A 15,741-nucleotide genomic window follows, 5' to 3' on the forward strand; every position below is an offset into this window, starting at 1 on the left:
GTTTTGTTCCCAGGAGCCCACTGGGGGAAGAACCTGACTTTATTGCTCTAACCCCCACTTTCCTCTTCTCTCCTTCTTCCCCTCTTTGCTCAGCACACCACCTGGTCCCTCGGCCTCCTGGGCCTCCTCCAGGCGCCAATGAGGAAATACCTGACGATTTCGACTGGGACTTGATCACCTAGTGCGTTACAGACTCAAGAGCCCCTCCTTTGTGAGGGCCAAGGGAGGGAAGGGGGGCGTGGGGTGAAAGATCATAGGACCGGCTACCCCAGCCTCCCTGCCTTGCCTGTATATAGATATATATTCTCTATCTCTGCCAGAGAAGCCACCGCAAGATGCTGCCGAAGATAATCCTTCCTTGCGTCCTGTTTTACCTTTTTTCTTCTTTTGTTTATTATAATAATAATTATTATTATCAATAATTGAGCACGGCCCTCCCCCGCCCCCACTGGCCTCAGACGCACCAGAGCAGCTCTCCCACGTTGGGTGGTGAACTGCGTGAGGTGGAGGGCGGAGAGATGGCTCCTTGGTGCCATGAGAAGACCTAGGAAGGCTGAATCCTCGAGTGCATCTTTCTCTGCCTCCATCATTTTGCGTTTAACAATCCCTCTTTCCCTTCAAGGTGGCCAGTGAATCTGTCGTGTTGGCTACCGGAGTGAGAGAGCCTAGTGGATCCTGGGAGCCTGTAATTATGTTGTTTCTTAAATGTTGTAAAGGTGAGGGAGTTGCAGGGACATTGGAGGGGTGATCTGAGCTCTGAGAACTTTCTCATGCCAGCAGGGAGAGTAAGAGAAGAGGCAGAGACCCTAAGTGTTAAGGGAATGAGGGGACAAAGCATACAGCTGGGACTGGAGCTGAGCTGGAGGAGGGTGGCCTCAGTGTTGAGAAAGGGCACTCTCAGAGGTGCAGCTTGGTTTTAGAAAACACTGCCGTTTTGTAAGGCCCGTGTAGCAATTTGAGGAAACCCTAAGCTGTTCCAGACACACTGCCTTTTGCCATCCCCAGGGAAGGGCAGCATCCCCAACCATCAAGCAAGACAAGCTCAGCAGGCATTTTGTACCAGGAAGGGGAGTGTCTGACAAGCTCAAGCCACACTCCCCCACCTCATATCTTCAACTTTCCTGCTTCCTGCCCTCTTCCTCCAAAGTGTGCTGGGAGGTTCTTATTTGCATATGCAAATTGGGATGCATGCTCCTTCCCCAGAAGTTCTTGTTCAGTTAGTCACGTGGCCTGTTCCCTTGGTTGTTTCTCGGGACTGTCCTTACCCCTGTGGTATGAGGATGCAAGCAACAGGAGTCTTGTCTACATACATGCAGATGTCCCATCAGTGGTTCCCATTTTATGAGTGAACTAAAGATGGAAAGAGGAAGCCACAGCACAGAAATGAGGGAGGTTTGGGGACTTTGTGCTGAGACCTCTGTTGATGGGTCAGGGAGGCAGTTGGTGTGGGGCAGGTAGTTAAACTGCACAGCCCAAGGGAGGATGATAATGTGGGGGGAGTATATGTCTGACACCTTGTGATTCATCTGGGGGGAGGATGTGAGAGAGCACAAGCTGAATGCCAGATGCCCTGACAGCTGGAAGGGGAAAAGTTGCCAAAGCTGGAGTGAGCGTGGAGAGGCCCCTTCCCCTGCACTGTGTCCTCTGCTCCCCTGTTTCTAGCGTGGCTCTGTTCTGTCAAACCTCTTGTTTCCTCTATATTTTGTCACGTCCGCCACTTGCCCCCATTAGTCTGTGAGGGGGAACCAAGGTGAAAGCAAAGCATCATGGGGCTCAACATGCCAAGGGTGGGGGGCTAGTTTAGCATTGCTTTTTAATTTGCTGTAGGGATAAACCAATTGGATCTTTGTCAGGAAGATAGAGTCTCATTGGAGGGGGGCGGCATTTTTTGCGGGGGTTTTTTTGTTTGTTTTTTTTAAATGGGAGGTGGGAAGGGGGCGTCATTGCGTGTTCCCAGGAGGAGTGAGGAATCTCAGAGCTGACTTCTTCAGCACGGAGTTAGTCAGTGGTTCTCTCCATTGCCCCAGGATATGAATGGTATGATCAGGAAGCATGGATTGATTTGGTTTCTGTGGAGTGTAGCAGCAGAGATGACCTCCCTTCAGGTGCCAATCAGTGCTTTGCAGGGGGAAGTTACCAAGAGTTGGACCCATGGAAATGGTTTGTGGTCACTTGGCTTTTTGGAGAACCCTGGAAACACCATCTGGAAGACGAAAACAAGCCAAGATGGCTCCTTTGCGTATTCAAGCACTCCTCATTTGCATATTCATTTTGCCTTGTTTTGCGTATTCAGTTGCGCCTTGTTTGCATATGTAAATACATGCCGGTCAGTGTGCAAATTAGCCTCACCCCCCCCACCAACACCCTCTGAAATAAATGTGCATCGTCAGTGAGCGGGATGGCATTGGCTTGGACACATGGAGTTAAAGGCAGGGCACTGGAACTCTGCACTGCACAGGAGCAAAGGGGTGCATTCAGCGGAGATCGGCCTGCTGTGGGGAGGAACTCTTCGCTCATCACGTCCTTCCATGGCCGTGCAGCCTACGATGCTTTGTGTCAAGGGTAGGGGAGAGGGGGGCGTGGTCTCACGAGTTTATTTTTGTGCATGCTTTCTTAATAAAAACAAAAAGTGAATGTTTATGGTTTAACCCTCTTGGAGCCAGCATCAAATTTATTTTTTCAGTGGCGGCTGCTTGGGTTCAACACAGGAGTGGTTGACTTTTTATTATAAAGACACGGGTGGGACTTTTCTACTTTCACTGCCTGTGGTAAGGTCTCATGCAAAATTGAGACTTCCTTAAGTTGTTGGGGAGGGTAAGGGGAGGTTGTGGCAGAGTGTTTAAGTGCTCCACTATCAAAAGTGTGGCATCTCATAGGCCAGGGAGGCTCTCACCTCTTTCTTCTTATCAGTAGTATGTATGACCAACAGGAGGAAGGCTGTGTGACAACTACCCCAAAGATAATGGGTAAATATGTAGGAAACTGTGTGCTTACTGTGTGCTTATCTCCCTGGTATCAGATCTTCTGGCCTTTCTGCTGTGCAGAAAATTAAGTTTTCCCTTTCTCCCCACAATTCTCTCTAAAAATAAAAGTATGCCCTGCAGAGAAGCCAGGTCAGATTCTTTGTGCAGGTGTGGTGAAGGATGCTCTAGAAAGATTGAATATGTTTGTAGACAACAGTGCGTGCGCGCACACACACACTAGATACCATAAATTCTGTCTGAGAGAACAGAAATTCCATGTCTTGTCTTCAGATACAGGGATTGTCTATCACTGGCCCCTTTGTGGAGGATTGACTCGGAAGAGATGTGTCTTGCACCATTTCCTGGAATGGCAAAGAGGGGCTCATTCTGCTCTCTACCAGCGGAAACTTCTGAGCTCCAGACGCAGCAAGCAGGCTGTGCAGAGGAACTTCCCCCATTGCACCTGCCTTCTAAGAGGATGCAGGAAACATCTGTCTTGCAGACACTGAACTCAACAGAAACACTTTTCATATGGGCACGAAGGCCTTCATACCAGCAGTGCTGATGGATGAGTACACAGCCTGGAGGTTGACAACACCCCTTTTTTGCCTGTGGCCTAAGCCTAAGACAAGTAGCCCCCAAGCTTAGCTTGTGAGAGGTGACAAAGTAGTGTCAACCCCAGTGCAGGTTAGGTAGATATTAATCTGGCAGCCTCTCTGATGCCTCTTGCATCGCTATGGAGTGTAATGGGCTTCTCTTGCTGGTATCAGGGGTGCCTGCACAAATTATCCTAATGGTGTCCTCTGACTGGGGCCATTTTGATACCATGACTTCAATGGTATCAATTACCCTGTGCAAGACAGACATAGAACTCTTTCCTGGATCACAGCTCTCTGAAATCCCAAGGGCCCAGGAACTGCCATGCAGGGAGAACTGTGGCAGTTGTATCCCATCCACATTGGGCTTTGCTGTTGCTAGCTACACACATTGCACAGCCAGCCAACAAAAGGGTGAGGGGGGGAGCAGCTATCCATGTGCTTTCTTGTTTGTGGCTTTTCCCTGTGCGACGTGCACTTCCCTCTTTGAACCAAATTCAGACTCAGAATGCTCTTAAGATCTGTGAAGCTCTAGAACAGGGCCAAACCACAGTTTTGATTTAGCTTTTCACATTGAGAGGAATAGCAGGATTAGGTGGGTGCAGATAAGTTCTAGCACTCTACATGGCTGCATGCCTTCCTCTGTAGCTCACATGCTCATCCGAGTCTAATGGTAATGTACAGGTGGAAGTCGGGCAATACTTTCCAAGACAACTTGAGTTCAGCACAGTTTTAGTCTTACCTGACTCACCCATTCAGATTTTCCTCTTGGAAGGTTGTCCCTCCCTGCTCTGATTAGGTTTGGGCATCCAAACAACCCCAGACAGAATAAGCACATCTCTTATGAGTAGTGTGACATACTGCAGTTCCCTTTGCCTTGTTGATGCATCTCATTCCATGCTCCCAAAAGGTGGGTCCTAGATCTAATGAGCTCCTGCCTGCAATAAGGGGACCTGGCCCTTTGGGGACTTTCTTGTAGGACAGGAACTTTCAGTAAACCAATACACAGTGACCCCAGGAATACTGGCATTAAAGTCAGCTTTCAGTGCTCAGTGGGCATGTTTGGGGTACAACACTTGTGAGGAAAGCTGGTCTTCCCCTCCCCCTCCATCAGCTTCTGCTACAGGGAAGGTTCAGGGGTCCTAAGGAAGGGTGGGGGAGGTTCGGGTAACATAATAAGGAGATGTATCAATGCAATCTCATTTGTAATGTAGCAGGTATAGGAGACAAACTGGAGATTAATAGATCCATGGTCTTCAGTGGCATTCTCAATCAGCAATGCAGAGGATAAGCTGCATGACCCCACCATGTGTCCTTCCACATATGCCCTTCTCTCTGTAAATGGTGAGGTAAAGGTCTCTCTATCCCTGCCTCCCTCCCTCCTTACCCCTTAGGTTGCTTCCCCAGTATCCCCCGCCTCCCTTCTCTGAGTAGGAAGGTGTCAAAGGAGGAGACTACCCTGCTCTGAAGTGTCCTAGTCCCCAGTAGATTATAGTTAAGCTTGTTATGGCTCTGTAGTCCTTCAATAGGAAGTCGGGGGGGTGGGGGAGGCCTTTGGCTGGCTGTCTGCCTTTCCAATGCCAATGAAAAGACCCATTTCATATGACACTGCTGATATCCTTGTCTGTTGAGGTCTTGGCCATGTCACGGGAATAGGCAGTTGTGTGTGTAACTTCCTCACTCAAGGCACGCTCCAGGATCACCTTCAGTGATAGTCGAGCCTTCTCCCTGAAGTCCCGCCCCACAAATGCATAGACCACTGGATTGATGCAACTGTTGACATAGGCTAAGGCAATTGAGAGGTGGTCCCAGAGTGGAAGCATCTTCCATAATGTTGTGTAAGGCTTCACTGTCAGGAGCAATATGCCAACTATGTGGTACGGAGCCCAACAGACAAAGAGTGCAGCCACCACCACCACAATCACTTGCAAGGTCTTACCCCGGGGCTTCTTAAATTGAGATGCATGCATCTTGAAGGCAATAAGGCCATAGCAAGCTGCCATTATGCCAAAAGGGAGAAGGAAGCCAAAGAGAGTCCTAGTGATGGTCAAAGTGATGACTGACAGGCTGCTTTGGGGGACGTAATCACTGTAATCTTCCATTGTATACTCCAGCGAATACATGCCATCATTGAACTTGTCAGAAGGACCACCAGGAAGGTCAGATAACTCTAAAGGGATGAAGACATTGGTCATTGTGAATAGGTCAACATCAGGAGGGCTGTCAGGAGGCTCAGAGGACTTGAAATCAGGGTGAGCAAAAGACACTGTAGATGAATTTGTGCCAGCTGTAGCGTCAAGGTTATTTGGTACCACTGAATGGAGAAGACTGAATGAGGGTGGGCTAATGGTGGTAGAAGCACTGGGATGGATGGGTATTTGGAAATCCAGGTGTTCATCAGGAAGCTGATAAGTTAAGAAGGTGTCATCATGGGTTCCAGCTGGCTCCACAGTTGGGTAGTCCCCTACATCCTTGGCCCAAAGAAAGTCAGAATCATTGCCATTATACATGTACTCGTAAAATTCTTTATCTCCATAGTTGTAGTCACACCTTGTTTTGCCAGATTTATCTATGGAGGTCTCTCGGTACAGGAAGACTGGAGAGCACATAACAAAAGCCAGGATCCAGATGATAGCGCATGTCACCCATGCAAACCTGACTGTGCGATGGTTTTGACACCAGACTGGCTTCATTACCAAGAGGTAGCGGTCAATGCTAATGGCAGTAAGAAGGAAAACACTGGCAAACATGTTGAAGATAATGGCTGAGGGGATTACCTTGCAAAGGAATGAGCCATATGGCCAGTCGTCATGGAGGAACAGATGAGCGATGTGGAAAGGCAGAGAAAGGCAGCACAGGAAGTCAGCCATGGCAAGGTTCAAGAACCAAACACTGTTTACAGTCCGCTTCATTTTCCTGCCTGCAACCCAGATGACCAAGCCGTTGCCTGGCAGACCCAGTATGAAGACAAGGATGAAGATAGCAAGGGAAACAATGGATTCTGGTGAATTATACAGTCCAACATTTTCCATGTGCTCATATGAACTGTTATTTCCCAGAAGTGGTGACATACTTTTCACTACAGGTGGCAAAGAAATAGAAAACTAATCAGTTAAGCCATTCATGCCCCTACTGCCCATTGCATGTCCCAAGCCCCCAACACCCATAGGCAGGTTGACAGGAAGGGGTATCAGATTTTGTGTCCATGCATACAAATGTGTCTGGCCCTACTACCTGGAGTAACCAGTCAAGCCCAGTAGCCCCAATGCTGCAACCAGTTCATTGATTTCCAGTTGGTTCATCCAATGGAAGATATAACTGTTTATGTTCCAGCAGTTTCATGTACACAAGTTCTCTTGTCTCCTTGATCAACTTTAATATCAGCTGTATCCCTGCTGGACGCTCATTTATTTACACCACTGCTCAACCTAATTTTAGTTCCCTTTCTCTCCACTTCTCTGCTACTTAAGTCATAATCTTAATTCCTCTTTCCTTTAGTATCATTTAAACTTCTCCTTCCTTGTGAGATCAGGTTTATGCTTTGAAAGCAATTTTTATCATGCTAAGATCAGCTAGTTTGCAACTATTTCAATGGCATTGCAAATAGAATGGATGACTCAGCAATCTAGTATCCAGGAACGGATGTTTTTAGCAAAGTTTTGAATGAGTGTTTCTTTTCCCCTATTTTCTTAGCTAGTGCAGATGCTCACCAAGAGTCTCTCAGAGTCCACATTACACTGCAGGATTCCCAACAAGGACAACAACAGATGAATAGAAAGAAGCAGATGGAAAACAAGAGGTCAGCCAGAAGAGCTATTTAGAGAAGGACAGAAACTAAAATATAAAATAGCAATAGTGTCTGGTTTTCCTTATCTTTAGATCTCAAAGAAGTTCAGATAAGAGAGAAAGAGAGAGTTGGTTCTTATCTCTAGCTGAAGAAACTGAAATATACAAAAAATGAAAGTGTGGTTAGATCCTGAGAAGTGACAGTGCAAAAGGTTTAACTTTGTTTTCAACAGCTCTGCCCTAGGGCTGTGTTTAAGGTCAGCTCTACTTGTGCAAGTGACTGAACTCACTCATCACTGCTTTTTACTCCTGCTCAACTAGTGGAGTCAAGATAGGTTAGAGGTGGAGTTGGTGTGTTAGTATGAGTCTTCACAAGAGCCCAGATGGATAGACCAGTGGTTGGGCTTTCCAGGCTGTGGGCTAGAATGACCCAGCTTGGGTCAGTGGCGGCTGGGCAGGCGCTAGGACCCAGCTGCTGCTGTCACCACTTCTCCCCACCATGGCATGAGGCAATGGTTTTCAAACTTCCTCATGTTGTGGAACCATTTCATATCACTTCTTCTACTATAGAACCCCCTCCCCCTATCCTAAAGTCTGATGCAGTCCGCCAACCTGGCCCAGCAATGCCCGTGCACTGCCTCCTGGCCTGCCCTACTATTACCCGAATATCCTTGCGGCTCCCCTGAAGACCTATCATGGAACCCCAGGGCTCCACAAAATACAGCTTGGAAACCATTGGCACAGGAAAAGTAGTTGCCAGCAAAGCCACTCATCATCAAATGCCACCAAAGTCCCAAGTCTGTGGGATGATCCAATGGCTGCACGAGCCAGATATCATCCACAGGCTGTAGGTAGGCAAACTACAACTGGGGTGCACTAGTGTCACTGAGGGCATCACTGAAACACAGAGGTCGCTCAGGCAACAGAAGAGGAGGAGTTGGTGTGGTTTCAGCTAAGCCTGTAGAAGATTCGCCACTGCTGGTGAAGTGAGAACAGGAAGGAGCCAAGAGCTGTCTTTCTCGTTATTAATTTCTATTCCATTAGCACAAAGAGACTGGGCATGTTAAATAATAAATCCTCTCCCCTGACACTCCCCAGCCCCTCCAGTCCCTCCAAAGTCTCTGTCTCAAAGACCTCACACTCAACTCATGTGGTAACATGCAAAAGAAGGATGTTCCATTTAAGCAAGAGGAGGCCAAAGTCAGTGGTGAAATGACCGTGACAAGCTAGTCTATTCCAGCTGCCTAGCCATTGCTGGAAGTGCTTTAAGCTCCATAATGGCAGCAAACATGAAGGAAGATATTGTGAGGGATTCAGGAGTTTCAGTGAGAAGTTCCTCCTAAGCATGGATGGCAGTGTGGCTGATAGCAGGAAGGCGTACAAGGAAGATCTGGACTAATAGCTAATACGGACATGGCGGGGCTAGGGTAGGGGGCCTTAAAAGGACAGCTTAGTCATCTGTATCCAATACAGTGGGAAAGATGGAGCAAGAAGAGAGAAAGTGGGGATGAAATCAGAAGAGACAGTAACTGGGAGGGTGGTCTTTAGCAGCAGCATTTGAAATAGATATGGGGGCATATGCTTTCAGATCCATACCTGTGCGTGCTGGGCTTGGGAGTTGGGGCAAAGCAGAGACTTTCCCTTGGAAGCATTCACTGTGGAAGTCCCTGGGAGAAAATTGGCATGGGACTTATGATGGAACCACATATTGAAGGTGCCTTGGACCTTCAGTGATAAGCTGGGAGTGGAGCTGACTTCTGATCCAGTTGTGATGGATTCCAGGTCTAGGCGTCAGAAGCACAATTAACTGTCAGCCACCCACCATAGGGCTGCTGAGTCTAGAACACCTCTTCCTCCCACCATAAAGAACAGACTATATCTTGCTGTACCTTAGAGTACTATTAGGTCCCTGACAGTGGATGGAAACTTCCTAGGTTCCTGCTGCTCTGCAGTAACTTTCCTTATTTTCATAGGCAGAGGCTGGTTAACAGCACTGCCTGAGCAGCTAGACTGTGCTACCTCCTCAATCCATGTGATAGATACGGTGAAGTAGATGCATAAATGTTTTACAGATCCTGAAATCAAACCCGCTCCAATACAGAGAGTTGGAGGAATTCATTATGAAAGGGTCTTGTCCCACCCAATATTTGTTAAAGCACTATAAGGGGTGGGGGGTAAGAGAAAGAGAGAGATATCTGGCTTCAAAGACTTGGAAAAGGAATGACAGAGGGAGAGGAAAGAATGGTCAGAGAGGCTGCAGGTCAGACCGAGAGAAGGTTGCGATTGTTCTGTACGTACCCTAATGGAGCAGACTCCTCATCTTGCCAGGACCCAGGACTATGAAGCTTATTAAACTGTGGCTCTGAAGTCACTAAAACAAACCCAACCCTGTCTAGAAGTTTATTTTAGGAACTCTTTTCTTCCTCTTAGCTATTGTTTTTCTCACCCCTAACGGAAGGACTAGCATGATTTGCATTTGAAAAAGATTTAGAAAATGACAGTTGCAAAAAGGATGACCTTATATGAGTGTGATAATGCAATAAGATATCACAGGCCAAAGTGAATCTTTTCTCTTGTTTCCTTTCATTCTAGCAAAGATTATTGCTCTACATAGTTCAGTATCCTATTCCTGGCCATACCACATCCAATCAATGGTTCAGTTTCTGTACCATTGAGCTCCCTGCTTTAGCAGGTGACTGCATTCATGCATCTGATTTTGCATCTCATCTCTTGCCCTATGAAATTATTGACTAATCTAATCTATCCCAGCTCCTGTCAAGCTAGTCTGTCTAATTTGGAACATCTCATCCAACAGAAGCACCTCAAACAAACTTTAAACACACCTCATTGAAAGGAAATTTCATCCCAAACTAGTTGATGATCAGATTTAATATAAAGCGTGAAGACCCATAGCATTGGACACATTAATCTGAGGCTGGGATCATTGTTAGTACTGTGACAGTGTAATTCTTTCCCATCCATGTTGTAGAGGGCAGGGCATATGGCAAAAGTTTTAAACTGTAGCAAAACAGGTTTAGAACAAATTTGAGGGGGAAAAACTTGAGACAATGCAACAAGCTGCTGAGGACAGTTGTGGAATTGCCTGGATGGACATCTCTCCAGGGTTGTGAAGAAACAGTGCATCCTACCTCTGTACAGGGGGTTGGAGTAGATGACCCATGAGCTCCTCTCACAACCATATAAATTCATGGAGGTATCAAATCTTTAGGTTTATTCACTTAACTTAGTAATATCAGGCAGTGAGTCATTATGCAGGTTTAATTGTCTGAATGAAGCAAAGTCTTATGAATGGCACTTCTGCAAAAATAATAAAGCATCACAGCAACATTGTATTTGAGGAAGAATGTCTCTGGGATGCATATTTGACTCAGTTCAATGCTGTGTTCCAGGTAAGTGACTGGGAAAGTAAAAAAGACAGGGGGTTTCTATCAGCTACCTTAAGTGGGACAGCTCTGACAATGCTGCAAAATTTACCTAGAGGAAGAAGACTGAGCTCTTAATGCAGCATTTCAGGGCCAACCATTAGCCTGAGCTGTCTGGTTGAAATCTAGAAGAGATCAAAAGAAAATCCCACCTGAACAGGTGGAAGATCTGTGGAGACTTGATTTGTTGTATACCCATGAAGACTTCCAGGAAATGGATCACTTATGGATGCTTAGGTGATGTTGGACTTGGAGATCCGGAACAGGAAAGGGAGATGGGGTGAGAGACAGTGGAATTTGCCACACAACACAAGTCATTCTCTGAAGCTGTGCCCCAGAAAAGGAAGCAATTTCTAGTGAGGAAGATGGAGGCTAATGGGCTTGGGCCTGCTTAAGTACAGGCTATGTCCGATCTGTGTGATGGGGAAAGAATTCTAGTCCTTTGAGATTCTAAAAGGGGATTCTTAACTTTTTAGACCCATCAGAAAAAGCAATGACTTTGGTCCATAAAACAAAGGGGAATTGGTAACAATGCAAACAATTAAGGGGTGCGGTATAGTGAAACACTTGGACAAACCAGTGAAAACCATGGACAAAATGGCCACAGAAAGGAGAGCTGTTATGAGGGTATGCATATCTGTTTTGTGCAAAAACTGCTCATTCACACTGGGAAATGTGAAAAGGCAAAGGCAAAAGGGCAAACTTAGAGGCACGAGGATGAACCCTGAATATTACATTTGGGCCTGGGCAGTTAAGCAACATGAATAGGAAACTAGCTACTGAGTATGTCATAGGTGTTGGGAAATGTCTGGCAATAGTAGGTGAATTAAACCATGAAACAAGAGATCCGGTGCTGAACACTGTAACTGGTCTCAGAGGGAAAGGACTGCGGGCCACACATGTATGAAAAACTAGGAACGCTGGGTTTAAAATAGGACCTCTGAAACTCAGATCAAGAAAGAAGGCCAAGATAACACATAGACTAATAATCCATTGGATTTTCTTCTGGCTAATGCCTTTGTAGCAAATAACAGGAGTGGTGTCTTGCCCAGGGCCAGCTCATTGTATCCTGTGAAACCTGCACACTCCCACCCCCACTGCTGACACCACTACCGCCGGCTTCTTCAGGCACTTGCCATGCCTCCCCACCCCCACTGACACCAGCTTCTTTGCATCAGGGGCCCCCAAAACTATTTATTGCAGGGGGATTGCAAAAAATTGTGGACCAGCCCTGGTCTTGCCCCAGTTCAGTCTGTAGACACATTCTTTTTTAAGATGTGACCCTGGTGGAAAAAATGGTTTGTAGGCACTTGGGGCACCTATACATGTGCTGGATGTCTGCTTTGAGGTGTACTAATTAGCACGCGTTGGAGCAGAGTTGATTGAGTCTGCTGGAGTATGCAAATCGGCATGCTCCAGCAGTCTCTGTGTAATGCATATTCAGCGGCCCCACATTTCAAAATGGCGGTGGGGGTGCTTTAACTAAGTCTTGTCAATTGAGCTTTAGTTAGAGTACCCCCACTGCCATTTTAAAGCATGGGATGCTGAATACACAGGATGCTGTGGGCGCTTTAATTAGAGTGGCTCTTGAACCCACTCTAATTAAAGTGCCCTGCCCTCTGCCCCAAAGCAAGCATGAAGATGCTCTTCATTCGCAGCAAGCAAGCATGTTTCCCCCACAAGAAGAAACCACAGTACTAACTGCTATGGCAAGTTTCTAGGAAGGAGAGGGAGGGCTGAAACTTGCCTTGAGACCAAGGTCTGAGAAGAATCTGCTTACAAGCTCTGTTGTGTCAGAAAAGATCCCTAGTAATTTGTTGATTGTTTCTGTCAAGCAAAAAGTAGTGAGAAAAGAAACCACAGTTGCAAAGCCATGAACCACAGGCTCTATTAAAGACTAGGGCAGAAAAAAGCGACAAGGAGGCAGAGTTGAAGGGCTGTCTACCACTATGACTATTGTTCCAATACAGGGCAGTGCATTCAAATGCTGGGGCCCAGAGTCACCACAGAGGCTTTATGGTTAAGAGTGGTTCTCTTTATCCAGGAAAGATAAAACTTGTACCATGCCAGTTCAACACGTCATGGATACTTAAGGATGTTAAGCCATGAAATGGCCACTTCTCTGTTTTCCAAGAGCGAAGAGGCAACACAGAGGGAGCATCCAGATAAGTGCAGACGTTTGGCATGCGGCACCGCAAATCCTTCTGTGGTGCTGCATGCTGCACACACATCACACACACAGGCATTCCCCGTATTGCTAATTTGCAATGCAAAGGGGATCCCAGTGTCAAAAAAACCCATGCCTCAAAAAAGCAGTCAGATGCACATGATGGCAGCACGTACCACTGGAAACCAGAGCCTAGTTGGCCATAGCCACACGCTGGCTGCTGGCCAGGCTTCATGCTGCTGGATTGCTGGGGCTGCAGCCCCTGGAGGCCCTCAGAACCCCAGGTAAGGATGCTGGCCCCAGCCCCCCCGCCCAACTCAGGGCAACAGGCCCTGTACCAGAGCCTGAGTGCATGGGTGTTCCCCAGGGACAAGCAGCAGTGGCACATAATGTGCTACTGTTTGTCCCCAGGGAAACACACCTTCCTGCTCATGAGGATGCATGCACCAGAGATGTCCTACAGACCATTTTAAAAAGGCATTGGGGAGCACAGCTGAGCCTTCAAGCAGTCCTTAGCCTCCCTGGCGTTCCATATAAAAAGAAAGACGCTTGCCCTGGATTCTGAAAGAATGATAGAAAGCAAAATTAAATTGTTTTAAATCAAGGGCCAGTAACTTTTTTCAAACTATGGGCCAGAACAATCTGGCTCCAGTCCAGTGCAGGCCAGGTGGCATGGGCAGGGGATGGTAGGGGAGCTTTCCCTGTGTCCCTGCTGGAGTTACATAACTCAGAGCTGTTGGATGTTGCCAACTTCTGCTTTAAAAATTCTGATCCTTCAGCACAAGTAGAAGGTGCATACTGTGTATATCCTGCATATTGTGGCAGGTCCAAGATGATTTTCCAGACTGAAATCTTTAAAGAGGGTATTGCCAAAGGAAAGTGGGTCTGCAGGACAGGGAAAAGACTGCTTCCACACCTGGACAGAAGCATGGGGTAATGTTTCTTGAAGGTTTTCAGCTGCAATACAGTATCTTCCACATTTGGAAGGTAAATGGAGAGGGTATTGCATGGCATGCTTCTCCCAGCCTATCAGCTCTTACCTAAAGGAAACCATGGTGCCTAACCTTTGAACAGGATTGGATACATTTGCAATTTGCCTGTGACAAAATGAAGGCACCCAGTCTGGAATGGAACCCAAAGTGAACATGAGTTGTCCCCCCGAGAAAAGATATGTTTACCTGGAGCACACAAGGAAGGAGGAAGAAATGCCCACTGACCAAAAGAAATCATGGAGTTGGCCAGTGGTTCAGAGACTTGCAGATATGCAACATTTTATGGGGCTCTGCTTCTCTCCCAGAAAGCTTATGAATTTATCAGGGTTACAGAACTCTTGCATAGAAAAGGGAAACTATATCATCACTCAGGAGCATGAACTACCTTTTGCAGAGTTGCACACAGAGATTTTGTATCTGCTCTGTTATCTCTTGGATGGAGACTACTTCTTGCAGAGTCAAAACGAATGGATCCAAGAACACAAAAGAATAGAGTACTGGTTTCTTCCTGCAAACATCTGAGCTCCCCAGAAATTATTGTACCTCCTGGCAGTGGTTATGTTGCTCTGTAGGGTCAGGCCTACTCTCAGGATCTCAATATTGCGCTCTTAGACAGGAGGGTGTGACACAATTTCACATATACAAACACACAAATCAGTTAGGTGCATACACACACACACTACCAACTCAGGCACATACACATCCAAACCAGCCTAGGCACATGCATACCTATCAGCAATTCAAGCACATACACTATACACCCCAAAAGTTAGCCAGAGATCACTAATTTATATATTATGCACACAATGACATATGCACACACACACACTCACCAGTTCACACACAAAGAACCCACCTACACATACACACATGTAAGTTCCTAACTTGGATGGTACAGTGTGTATGTGTGTGCTTGGGGTACCTGGGATACTTGGGGGAAGGTTATGGTGAGAGAGAGAGAGTTAAAGTGTAGGGCATGAAAGTTGCCGGAACCAGGATTAGAGCGAAGCTGACTGTGGAACTGAGGCTTGGGTTTACTTAAGATCAAGTGGCCCCAGGTTTACTCAAGGTCAGTGGTGCATGGGAAGGGGTGAAAAAAAAAGGAATCCTGGTGGCAAGGAGGAGACAGCCAGGAAAGAGAGACAGAAACCTGGGAGCTTGGGGCTGGAAACTGAGGCAGACAGCTGAGATATTGTGGGGGAGAGGGGCAGATAAGTGGTGGGAAGGAGGAGACAGCCAGGAAAGAAACTGAGGCAGAAACCTCAGGTTGTTCAGGGGACAAGGCAGTGGGGACAAGGCAATAACAGTGGCAGAGATCAGAAGAAAAGTCATTGGAGACAAAGCAATAGTAGTGGCAGAGATCTGGGGAAAAGGCAGTAGGGATAAGACAGTGGCAAAGAAACAGGTGGTTTGGAGGCAGAGAGGAGCTCAGGACAGGTGTTGGAGGTGGCGGTGAGCCAGAAGCAGGAGAGGGAGAAATGAGACAGAAGTTAGAGGGGTGAGGAGCAGAGATTGGAGCAGGGCTGAACCATAGTAAAGCAAAATCCAACTCAGGGGTCCATATAACAGGTTTATTAAACAGACAACATGCCACACAACCCCATGAAGTTATTGGTTCACACACACACACACACACTCTCTCACAACAGCAGCAGGAGAAAGAGACTCAGTGGAAGGGTTGGAGTCCAGGTAGGGAAGAGAAACAGAGTCCAAGTTCTTGGTTGAAGAGAGGGTGGGGGTGATAGCTACCTATCCAGGCTGGAAAGGGGTCCTTGTCCAGCAGGCGTTGTCCAG

The 15,741-nt window shown here is 47.0% G+C and overlaps 2 protein-coding genes across 5 annotated transcripts in view; one reads left to right on the forward strand and one right to left on the reverse strand.

Moving 5' to 3' along the window:
- FOXJ2 (forkhead box J2) overlaps window positions 1–2,648 on the forward strand; it is a 44,364-nt gene extending 41,716 nt beyond the window's left edge. For all 4 annotated transcript variants that reach the window (XM_019544163.1, XM_019544160.1, XM_019544162.1 and 1 more), the window contains one exon: window positions 94–2,648. In XM_019544163.1, the coding sequence (XP_019399708.1) occupies window positions 94–182 (89 nt within the window). In that variant the 3' untranslated portion in view covers window positions 183–2,648. The remainder of the gene's footprint in view (window positions 1–93) is intronic.
- C3AR1 (complement C3a receptor 1) lies at window positions 2,070–9,947 on the reverse strand. Its single transcript, XM_019544164.1, has 2 exons — window positions 9,644–9,947; window positions 2,070–6,638 (listed from the first exon to the last, which is right to left on the reverse strand). Exon 2 carries the CDS (start codon window positions 6,628–6,630, stop codon window positions 5,158–5,160), a length of 1,473 nt encoding a protein of 490 aa, XP_019399709.1. The 5' UTR covers window positions 6,631–6,638; window positions 9,644–9,947; the 3' UTR covers window positions 2,070–5,157.
- Between the last annotated feature and the right edge of the window lie 5,794 nt (window positions 9,948–15,741).

The sequence above is a fragment of the Crocodylus porosus genome, unplaced genomic scaffold, assembly GCF_001723895.1.
Source record: "Crocodylus porosus isolate Cpor-Errol unplaced genomic scaffold, CroPor_comp1, whole genome shotgun sequence".
Taxonomy (NCBI): domain Eukaryota; kingdom Metazoa; phylum Chordata; order Crocodylia; family Crocodylidae; genus Crocodylus; species Crocodylus porosus.

What these genes read in the sequence shown, in the direction of transcription:
- C3AR1 (XM_019544164.1), bottom strand. Translation starts at nt 6,630, where the DNA reads ATGTCACCACTTCTGGGAAATAACAGTTCATATGAGCACATGGAAAAT.